This window comes from Monodelphis domestica, chromosome 8 (assembly GCF_027887165.1).
Source record: "Monodelphis domestica isolate mMonDom1 chromosome 8, mMonDom1.pri, whole genome shotgun sequence".
NCBI classification, from domain to species: domain Eukaryota; kingdom Metazoa; phylum Chordata; class Mammalia; order Didelphimorphia; family Didelphidae; genus Monodelphis; species Monodelphis domestica.
The window spans coordinates 1,878,851-1,890,085 of record NC_077234.1 but is presented as its reverse complement, the minus strand read 5'-3'; the positions used below and the strand labels follow the sequence as shown (position 1 = coordinate 1,890,085).

Genomic DNA, 11,235 nt, shown 5'->3' with positions numbered 1-11,235 from the left:
GTATGTCCAAATGGGGACAACCAATGGGAGTTTGTGTTATATCCTGTAACTTTGCTAAAACTCTTCATTGTTTCACTTCATTTATCATAAAAAAGGTTTTTAAACTCTTTGATATGAAGAATGGATATTAAGTGTCAGTTAAAAAGCAGAAGAGGAATAAGGGCTAGGTAGTTGGGGTCAAGTGACTTGCCCAGGATCACACAGCTAGGAAATGTCTGAGGCTAGATTTGAACCTTCATTTGTTTTTGTTTAAAACCCTTACCTTCTGTCTTAGGATCAATACTATGCATTTGATTCCAAGATAGAAGAATAGTAAGGGTTAGGCAATGGGGGTTAAGTGACTTGTTCAGGGTCACACAGCTAGAAAGTGTCTGAGTCCAGATTTGAACCCAGGACCTCCTACCTCCAGGCCAGGCTCTCTATCCACTGAGCCACCTAGCTGCCCCTTTACTTAGTTTTTTAGTCATCTCTCCAGCATTCTCTAAGTAAAGTACCATATTCTCTGCAAAAAGTGATCATTCTGTTTCTTCTTTGCCTCTGCCAATTCCCTCCATTTCCTTTTCTTGTCTTATTGCTAGAGTTAGCATTGTATTGAATGGAAGTGGTGTAATGGACATTCCTGCTTTATCCTTTATCTTACTGGAAAAGTCTCTAGTTGATCTCCACTAGAGATAATGCTTCATTTTAGATAGATACTTTTTGTCATTTAAGGGAAGGCTCTAATTATTTCTAAAACTAAGGAAAAAAGACAATAATGGATTTTGTGTTCTATCAACAAACCTCTTTGTGCAATTTGGAATTATGCCCAAATGGCTTTAAAAGAATGTGTAACTTTTGAGCCAGCAATACCACTACTAAGTTTGTATCCCAAAGACATTTTTAAAAATGGGCATGGACCAGTTTATACAAAAATATCCACAGCCGTGCTTTTTATAGTGGCAAAAAAATGGAAAATGAGGGGCTGCCCTCCAATTGGGGAATGGCTGAACACACTGCGGTATCTGTGGGTGATGGAATACTGTTGTGCTCAAAGGAATGATGAACTGGAGGGACTCCATGTGAACTGGGACGACCTGCAGGAAGTGATGCAGCATAAGAGGAGCAGAACCAGGGGAACACTGTTCACAGAGCCGGATACACTGTAGCATGATCAAATGTAACTGACTTCTCTACTAGCAGCAATGTATCAAGCCAGGACACTCCTGAAGGAAATATGGAAAAGAACGCTGAGCACATTGAGAGAAAGAACTGTGGGAGCAGAAATGCAAAAGCAAAACATACGAAGTCACTTATCACATGTATTCACGGGTATGTGATTTGGGCTTTAGGCTTGAAGAATCCCTGTGTAGCAAAAACGAATAACATAGAAACAGGTATCAAATGATAACATTTGTGCCACACAATGGAATTGCTTGTCAGCTCTGGGAGGGGGAGGGAAAGAAAATGAGTCATGGGAACATGGGAAATATTTTAAAATAAAAAAGCTTCTTTTGCTCCAGTCGATGCAAGTCTATGATTTGTATGTTTTTGCCATGTTGGCTTCATAATGTTTGTAGTTTTACTTCTGGTCAATTACATTCATAGTCTTCCCGGTACTGAGGCAGCCCCGCATTCCGGGCTGTGTTCAGGCTGCTCTGGGTAGCGAATCTTCGGGCCGTGCTGCTCTCGTCCTCCTGCTAATATTTGATTGCAAACGTCCCCCTCAGTATTCATTCAGGGCATTGAGTGCTGGTGAGGTGGCAAAAGCATGTCTGTGTCCTGCTCGAATCCCTTCAGTGAATTTATGTAATGCTGGAATTGGTGGTTCTTTAACGTTTGGTAGGTAAATGGCCTCGCTGGGTTTTTCTAGGGAGCTCGTGTACAGTTTGGCCCCATCCAATTCCGCCTTCTCTTTCTCATTCTGTTCCATCAGCAGCTCCACCTCACTTAGATTGCACTCTTACTGGCATCTTTTTGGGCAAAACAGTGCCAGATAACTGCTTTGGTTTCATCTTCACCTTGAGTTTCTTTTGACGCTGGTAAGTGAGCTTCGTTCTCTTGTTATTTAGCCAATGAGCTGCCACGTCTAGCAAAGCCATGTTTGCCTTCTAATTCCATGCGGTTCTTGCTTACAATTTTGGGAGCTGCTGCCCGTCAGGAGTCCTGCTTTGGCTTAAACATCTGGCGTGCTCTGCCCTTTCTTCCTAAACGTTGAGATAGAAAACTTCCCCAAGTCCGGGCTGAGCTGCCTTCCACACATTCTGAGAGTTGACTCGTTGTCGTTATCGTTAATGGAGGAACTTAGCATGTCCGGGATTTGTTCTTCAGAAGGCAGCCATTTTAGCAATGCGGCTTCAGTCCTCCCCGACTCACTTTGAAGCTCCAGATGCAAACAGAACACCATGCACGCGGCCTCACGTTCAGTAAAGGAAGCACCTCATCTCTCTGCTTTTCAGCATCTCAGGGCTCATAAGTGGTACCATGCACCACTGAAAAGCAGGTCTGCTCCTTTAAATCCCCATTTGCTGCTCTCCAGGCATCTGTTGTGGGAGAAAGCTGGGTCTGGACACGTTGCCCTTGTCAGGAATGACAGACTCCAATAGCTAGCTTAAAAACAGGATATTTATTCATTTGAATGTGGGTCAAAGGGGATGACTGAGGGAGGCAGAGCCTCTTAGAGAGGTGTCCTGGGCTTTCTATCCCCTTTCCACAACAGGGCCTACGGGATTGGAGGCTGGACGGTGATGGCGGGTTACTGGATCTCTGTCACATGGTGATGCCGTGCCTCAAAGACAAAAGGGGGCAGACTGTTCAGTTTGGAGGCTAATCAGGTATCTGGGATAGAAAATAGACACAAGCTAGGAGGTGCCTATCTGTGCTCATGAAGAATGAGGGGAGAGGCCAGAGGGGCTATCACTCTTGGCTCAAAGTCACATTCCCTTAGCAGTGCAAGGAAAAATGAGTCTTTATTGCTCTCCGCCTGGGACATTTGCGGTGGGTTTGTACCCCATATCATGATCACATCTACCTTTTCCAAAATTCTATTTAGGTGCTCCCGTTTTTGTGTTCATTTTTATTCTTTTTAGATTTACGTATGTCTGAGCGGAGTGAATTAGGCTCTCCCACTATTGGAGCTTTACTCTCAGTTCCTCCATTTTTCACTTAAGTTTTCCTTTATGGATTCAAATGCTGTTTATTCATTTATCGCCTATGGCACATTTGAATAAACGGCAGTTTCCACATTTCTTTCTTTTAATTTGGTTCATTTCTCTCTCCTGTGGGCTTACTATAAGCCTCAATCTTTCCCTGCAAGAATGGCACACTCTACACTCTTTGAAGCTGTCATATTCCTGGGAGTTGCCTTCAGGTGGTGACCAGTGAATTCTTTCCACTTCCTTTCACCCTCCAGCTCAAAGATCTGGGTGGCCGTCTTGGAATATCGTGCCTGGGCTCCCTTGTTCTTGCAGGGATCCAGGCTTGGCTTCTCGGGCAGTGCAATCATCTTCAAAACCTCTTTCCTCCTCCTGTTTCCAGGTTAGATTTTGTTGTAGCTGTGAGATGTCCCCCGTCCCCCCCCCCCCCCCTCCACTCCAGGCTCAATGTTTCTCCTTGGTCAATTCTAATGCTCAGGGACAGATTTGGTGAGCCCAGTTTGGTGCTTCTTGCTCATTTTTTTTTTAAACATTATTTTATTTGGTTGTTTTCATACATTATTCACTGGAAACAAAGATCATTTTCTTTTCCTCCCATCCCACCCCCCCAGCCTTTCCCTCTCCCATAGCTGACGCATGATTCCACTGGTTATCACATGTGTTCTTGACTCGAACCCATTTCCCTGTTGTTGGAATTTGCATTAGAGTGTTCATTTAGAGTCTCTCCTCAGTCATATCCCCTCAACAGCTGCAGTCAAGCAGTTGATTTTCATCAGTGTTTTTACTCCCACAGTTTATCCTCTGCTTGTGGGTAGTATTTTTTTTAGATCCCTGCAGATTGTTCAGGGAAATTGCATTGATACTAATGGAGAAGTCTATCATTCTTGCTCATTTTTAATGGTTGTGTAAAGCATACTTCCATGCTGGTCATTGCTGGAGGAGCACACTCACACAACCAGAACCCCACATCAAACCACGAACCCACTGGTGGGAAAGCTGACTCCAGCAGTTCTTTCTCTGGGGGTGGAAAGCCTTCCCTGCCGTAGCATAGTGTTGCACTGCTGAGGAGAGCCAAGTTTCCACAGGTAATCACCATCCCACGGTGCTGTTACTGCACACAACGTTCTCCCGGTTCTGCATCAGTTCCTGCAGATCCTTCCAGCTTTTTTGGAAGCCATCTTGTTCATCACTCCTTACAGCACAACAGTGCTCCCTGATCCATTACCAACATGTGCCACAGTTTGTTCAGCCACTCCCCGATGGATGGCCGTCCCTTTGATTTCCAATTCTTTGCCACCACAAAAAGAGCAGCTCGAAATATTTTTGTACTTCTCATGCCAAGCTCTTCATGTCTCCTCATGCCTTTCCCCCAAAGCTTTCATTTGATTTAAAAATACTTTTTAGGCCTTAAAAAAATTCTTCCTGGAATTTTTGTTGGGCTTGTGTCCAATCTGCATTTTTCTTTGAGGCTTGGCTTATAGATGCTGTGCTGTAATTTTCTACTTCTGGGTTTTGTCTTTCATTTCCCTGGCACCATAGTCTCTCTTTATGCTAGAGGCTTTTGCTCATTCTTTCAGCCTATTCCTTTTTTAAAAATTAAGTTTATTTCTTTAATTAATTTAGAATATTTCCCATGGTTATAAGAGTCATGTTCTTTCCCTCCCCACTGGTTTTACTTGTGTCATTGATCAAGACCTCTTTCCATATTATGATTTGCTTTAGGTTGATCGCTTACAGTCTATATCCCCAATTATACCCCCCTCAACCCATGTGATCAAGCAGCTGATTTCCTTCTGTTTCTGCTACCACAGTTCTTTCTCTGGATGTGGATACATTCTTTCTCATAGGTGCCTCTGGATTGTCCTGGGTCATTGCGTTGCTGCTAGTAGCAAAGTCAGTTACATTCGATCGTGCTACAGTGTATCCGTCTCTGTGTACAATGTTGTCCTGGTTCTGCTCCTTCCAGTTCACGTGGAGTCCCTCCAGCTCATCATTCCTTTGAGCACAAGAGGATTCCATCCCCAGCAGACACCACAATGTGCTCAGCCATTCCGCAATCCAGGGCCCCTCCCCCTTCATTTTCCAATCTTTGCCACCCGCAGGTTTGTTCTTGGACAAGTCTTTCCCCTTCGGATCTCTTTGGGGTACAAGCCCAGCAGAGGTTATGCCGGCCTATTTCTTGATGCGCTTCTGGTAAGCCTGACAGTTTAAGGGGGGCTACAGGTGTCCAGCGCCCCACAGCAGCTTCCTGACCCAGGCGCCCGGAGTGTCAGCAGCTTTGCCTGCCCGGGCCCGGATCCCGTTGCTTTCGCTTGCAGACTTGCTCTGGGCGCGCCCTGCTTCTCCCTCCTCTGGATGGGGTGGTGAGACAGCCTTGGCCGGGCCCTGGGGCTCTCCGCCCCTGGCCAGGTCCCCACCCCGTCTGGAAGCCTGGGGAGGAGGGGCTTTTCCTCCCTCCCGGAGTCCATCACCTGCTCAGCCCCAGCCTTCCAAAATAGCATCGCGGCAGCCTGTAATTAGGCCGCGAGCTCTAATTACAGAGCCTGGGCCGGCGCCGCGGAGGAGCCCATAATCCGCCCTCTCTGCCCTGTCATTTACCGCCCCGGAGCGAGGCCAGCGGCCAAGTGGGCTGGCGGGTCGCCGATCGGTCACGAGCGTTAGCCAGAGGGGCCTGGCCGCCCCCCTTCCTCAGCGACGCTGGGGGCTCCCGGCCCGAACGTTCCCCCCAGCAGCCTGTTCGGAGGGCTCCGACCAACGTCGGAAGGGCCAGTGAAACGGCCTCCTGAGTGTGCGCATGCGCGGGCAGGGAGGGATGGAGCGGCTCCCCAGCTTGCCATTCGGGGCCTCGTTATTTGGGCTCCTCGCCCTGGCAGAGTCGGAAGCTGGGCCACTTGTGGAGTGCGCCCGGGAGCGTCCACTTGGGAAGGAGAGGTGCAATTCGAACCCAGGCCGCGGAAAGCCCCGCCCCGTGGTCGGGCCCAATCGGAATCCCCTTTGTACTTGCGGTCAGCAGGGCAGGAGCGGGCAGCTTGGTCGGCCTCCCACACTTCCCCTGGACACCCTGGTCTCCTCCCTCCTGGGTAAAAGGACTCGGAGGGAGGGGCCCATTGGGGCCTTTTGTCCAGCCTCCCCAGTGACAGCGGGCTGGGAAGGGCCCACTGAGGCAGACCGGGAAGAGAGGGGCAGCACCAAGAGGCAATGGGCCCCTATCCCTACCGGAGCCTCAGGGCACGCTGGGCAGTGTAGACCCGGCTGGAAGTGTCTGCCCTCTCCCTCTTAACAGAAGAGAGAAGGGCAGAAAGGCTCCACGGCAAGCACCAAAGAAGGGCGGCTCACCCAGGCCAGCCGCCCAGAGGTTACTAGCCGCTAAGGCGGGGCCCACTCCTCCCAGTGGCTTCTCCTCGGCGGGGCCCAGGGCAAGAGACTTCCTCTATCCAGGCCTCAGTTTCCCCATCTAAAGGGACAGGGGGCTGAGGGCCATCTGGGATCCAGAGAAGCTTGCTGCCCCTTCCTGCCCACCAGTAGCCCGGAGCACCCTTCTGTGGCTGCTGGCCAGCCCAGATGGGGCCCCTGGGGGGAGGGGAAGGGCAAGGGGGAAACACGGGTGGGGATGGGCTGGGAGGTTGAATTCCAGGCTCAAGGCCCCTTTGGGTGCTGTCAGACTGGACAAACAGGAGAGGGACCGGGCCTGATCCTTAGGCCTGCACACAGATCTGGCTGCCCCTGGCAGTGCCACAGTGCTAGTAGATGCCAGCTCCCAGGAGCCATGGAAACTGAGGACAGGAGATGATTGACGAGATGAGGAGTTCCAGACAGGGTCATCAGGGAGGGGCTGACCTGACAAAGGCCTTCACACAGGCCGCTAGTCTGACATTCTGAGCACTAAGGAGGGCTGGAGGCACTCTGGGGTCCAGAGGAGTCTGTGCTTGGCTGAGAGCCAATAGGGAGCCCCAACAAGTGCTTGAGGGAGGGAGCTCTGGCCTTTTCTTGCTCCCTTCATTCCTCGAGGCACAAGAAGCTGCTTGTCCTTAAAAGCATCCACCAGAGGGGGGGGGGAAGGGCATGGAGAGGGGCTCCCAAAGGTCAGAGAAAAGGAGGGAGGGTAGCCTGATGGTTTTCCTCCTTGATCCCTGAGCCTGTGGCAATAAGGAAATGGCCTCGAGAGAGGTCTTATTCAGTCATTCCCCTCCCAGGGTCCAGGAGGGCCACCCACACCTGCCTCAGAATCCAGATGTGTGTTGGTAAGGGTAAATCCAGGTTAAGTACCAGGGTCACCCAGCTGGGAAGTGGCCGAGGCCAGATTGGAACTCTGGACGTGGCTCTCGATCCCTCCAGTTTCCCACCGAGCCTCTCCTCTGTGCTCCCAGACCAAGCCAAATGGATGAATTTCTTCTCACTAAAGTAAGGTGTGCCTCTGTGCCTGGCACCCAGATGGCAGTGACAGCTGCAGTCAGAGTGCAAGTACAAACACCAGAGTCCTGGCCCAAAGCCTGCCCTCCTCTGTCTGTCCCATCCACCATTGGCTAGGGGCCCAGATGTACAGTCTGGGTTCAAATTCTACCCAAACAAAACAGCAAGATCCTTGGGGGGGAGGGGCACTCGTCTAGGGCTTCCTTCCACCCAGGAGGTCACCCTGGAGGGGTGGCCAAGTCCTCCGGACGGATCCTGTGGCTCCTAAAGCTCTGAGGCCCAGACAAGGAGGTAGGTGAGCCTAATGGTTTTCCTCCCTGAAATGAGGTGAGGCCACACCTACGGGGCCTCCAGGGCCCAGCCCAAAAGAGTATCTGCCCAGCCTGGGTTACTGGCACCTGCTTTCCTGGACATGCCCAGTTCCGGCCCCCTTATTGCTCCTGAATTGGCCCAGCACCTGGTCCCCAGAACCCAGGGCATTGGGGGTGGCAGCTTGGCCAGCAGCCGTCCTGCTTCCTCCCCTCTACCAGAGGGCAGAGATAAGGCCTCCTTGTCTGTCCAGGGCTTGGCAAATGGGGGGGGGGGGCAGAGGTAGGGGGCCTGGAAGCAGCGCTCCCTTCCATCAGCCAACTGAACACTTGGGAAGCATCTTCTTTATGCCAGGCACTGGCAGAGGAGCTGCCCAGGGCGCTGGGGAGAGCTTGAAAGGTTTGTCTGCTTCCCAGGGACAAGCTGAACCCCAAGCCCCAGAAGCCCCCCCACAGCCGGAGCCCCTTATCTCAGGGCCACAAATCCCTTCCTCCCCAAGTGACACAGACCATGCTACTACGGGTGAATTTCACACCCGGCTCCCCCCCGGCCGAGGAACCTTCTAGCTGGGTCCCAACAGCATGGCCCTGCTCAGGGGATTTTGCTGGATCCCCGAAGCCTCCATGTGGATTTAAGGAAGTTACTCTGACTGCCCGATTGGAGGCTGGACTTGCCCATCCCCTGGTCCCCTGGGAGGGCCAGCCCTCTCACTCCACACTAGACATTGGCTCAAAGGCAGAAGACTCAGAACAAATGAAAGCCAGGGATGGGGAGAGAGGCCTGCAGCTCCCTCCTCTGGGCCCACGGGCAGGCCAAGGCCCCACTCCTCGCCCTGGCTCCCCAAAGCCCTCACTTTCAAGCCAGACAAATGGTCCCAGTCGAGGCAGCCTTCTGGGCCAAAGGCCGGGGTGCTCAGTGGTCAGCGAGAACAGCCTCCTCTCCACCCATGCGGTCTTTCCTTTTTCAAAAATGCATCTTGTAGTTCTTTAGAACTCGGGGGAATGGCCTCTCCTTTTTGATGGACACAAAGGCCTGGCCTGGGTGAGGAGCTGGGGAGAGGGAGGGGGAGGCCCTTCCCTCAGATCCTGTCCAAGGGAGAGTCCTTCTGCTCCCAGCCCCACCTGGGGACGCCAAAGGGCAAGCCAGGAGGTTACTTCAGCTTTGGCGCCCCTGGATGAGTCCTTTAATCCTCCAGGGCTTCAGTTTCTCTATCTCAAATGAAGAGGGGCCAAAAATGGCGCTCAAGGGCTGACTCCAGGCTCTTTACAAAGGCAGCAGCAGCCGCGAGGCCCCTTCTCCAGTTGCCTTGAAGTGGCCCCCCCCAAAGCAGCTGGACTTGGAGAACTCAGAGGACCTCTTGGAGGAGCCCCAGTGGCCCCCTCCCTCCTTCCCAGGGCTCACCCTCGGGCCCCCACTGCCCCTCCCTTGCCCTAGGAGGCCTCTTAACCCCTCGCTTCCTGGAATCTGCTCTCTCCCAAGTGGCCAGCTGGGGGCCCTGCAGATCACTGGCACCCTCTGGCCCCAGATACCTCTGCTCTACTGGGTGACCAGGTCACCTCACACCGGGAACACAGCAACAGCTGCTGGGTGGGTCTCTCCCCAGTCCAGCCCATTCTCCATTCAGCAGATCGGCCCCCCCCCCCCCCAGCTCCCGGTTTGGCATTCAAGGCCTTCATTCCCCTCCCAGGCATCCTGAAGCCCTTTTCGTGGTCCTACTTGGGGCAGGGATCGGCTAAGCCCCGGTGGGGGAGGTGGGCGTGGTCTGCCGACAGGCCCAGCCCCTGGCGTCCCGCCCTCCGCTCAGGGGGAATCCCAGGGAACCCGAGGCCTCTTCCATGGCAAAGTGGGGGTGCCGAGTCTAGGCTAGGCCGGGGCTGCACCCGAACAGGGACGTGGAGGAGCGGCGAAGGGCTCCCAGACATCCTTCTGGGGATGGCCAAGAGGTATTCAAAGCATTAGCCAGGCAAGAGTCGCCCGGGGCCCAGCGGGAGGGTGAGACCGGCGTGGGGAATGGCCTATTGGATGGCCTTTTCCGGGAGTTCCGGGTAGGAAACAGTCATCCTCTGGGCGGTTCTCCCAGCGCAGGCCGGGCCGGTTTCCGGCCCGGATTGCGCCCCTCCAGGGCGCGGTAGTTACTTTGTACCCACCCCTCTCCGGCTCGCAACGTCAGTTTCTGGGACCCCTCCCCCTAGCTTCTCCGCAGCCGTTCTACTGGCATACTCCGGGCCTGGGCAGGCCCAGCTTCTGCGCAGGCGCCTTTACTTCGCGGCCTCGGAGCGAATTTAACCTACGTTAGCTAGGGGACTGCCCTCCGGAGGGGCGGGGCTCAGCGAGCCCGAGGGAGGGCGAGCTCCTGCGTCCCACCCCATCTCCTTCCTCTCCCACAAGGCGCTGCGAAGCGCAGCCGCGTGGGGGGCGACGCGGCGGCGGCGGCGGCGGCAGGGTCTTCGGTTCCGGGGTGTCGCAGGCGCTGCTGCAGAAGCGGGGCGGGGCGGGAGCTCGCTCATGGCAGCTGCCGCCGCCGCCGTCGCCGTCGCCATGGAGACCTCGGGTGAGTGCGCGCTCCCGGCGGGGTTCACTGAGCAGGGGGCGGGGCGGGGCGGGAGCGGGATCTCGCGCGGCGCCGCGAAGAGCTGAGCTCGCCTCTTCCGCAGACGATGCCGGGAACCGGCTGCGCTTCCAGCTGGAGCTGGAATTCGTGCAGTGCTTGGCCAACCCCAACTACCTGAACTGTGAGTCCCCGAGGCCTCGCTGCGGGGCGGGGAGCATGTGCGTGGGCTTTAGCCGGGCCCTTGGGCTAGCGGGGAGGGGGAGGGGAGGGGAAGGGAAGGGGCGGGGCCATCCGCCTCCCGGACTCCACCCTGGGGTCGTACCCGGCCGCTGGGACCCCGCCTTCTCCCCTTGCCTTGCAGTCCTGGCCCAAAGAGGGTACTTCAAGGATAAGGCCTTCGTCAATTACCTGAAATACCTGCTTTACTGGAAGGAGCCCGACTACGCCAAGTACCTCAAGTACGGCCGGGGGCGGGATAGCCCAGGGCCGGGAGGGGCCTGTGGGCACCCCGGGGCACCCGTTCGAGGGCCCGCACCCAGCTGGCCCGTCCCCCTTCCAGGTACCCGCAGTGCCTGCACATGCTGGAGCTGCTCCAGTACGAGCACTTCCGCAAGGAGCTGGTGAACGCCCAGTGTGCCAAGTTCATCGACGAACAGCAGATCCTCCACTGGCAGCACTACTCTCGCAAGAGGATGCGGCTGCAGCAGGCCCTGGCCGAGCAGCAGCCGCCGCAGCCCCAGCAGGGCAGCAGCGGCTCCCTGTCGGCAGGGAAGTGAGGGGGAGAGGGAGGGGGCCTGCTCAAAGTAAAGTCTGGCGAGTGGCGAGCCCAGGTTG

The 11,235-nt window shown here is 54.5% G+C and overlaps 1 protein-coding gene across 2 annotated transcripts; it reads left to right on the top strand.

Annotated features, from left to right (window-relative positions):
- The first annotated feature begins 9,637 nt into the window (after positions 1 to 9,637).
- Positions 9,638 to 11,225, top strand: MED31 (mediator complex subunit 31). 2 transcript variants are annotated; one of them, XM_056806952.1, is made up of 5 exons: positions 9,638 to 9,793; positions 10,239 to 10,401; positions 10,505 to 10,582; positions 10,763 to 10,859; positions 10,961 to 11,225. In XM_056806952.1, the coding sequence occupies exons 2-5, from the start codon at positions 10,356 to 10,358 to the stop codon at positions 11,175 to 11,177; spliced, it is 438 nt and encodes a 145-aa protein (XP_056662930.1). In that variant the 5' UTR covers positions 9,638 to 9,793; positions 10,239 to 10,355; the 3' UTR covers positions 11,178 to 11,225. The 2 variants fall into 2 exon arrangements, with proteins under 2 accessions (XP_056662930.1, XP_056662929.1); XM_056806951.1 differs by lacking the exon at positions 9,638 to 9,793 and having other exon boundaries at positions 9,868 to 10,401; positions 10,505 to 11,225.
- The last annotated feature ends 10 nt before the right edge of the window (positions 11,226 to 11,235 follow it).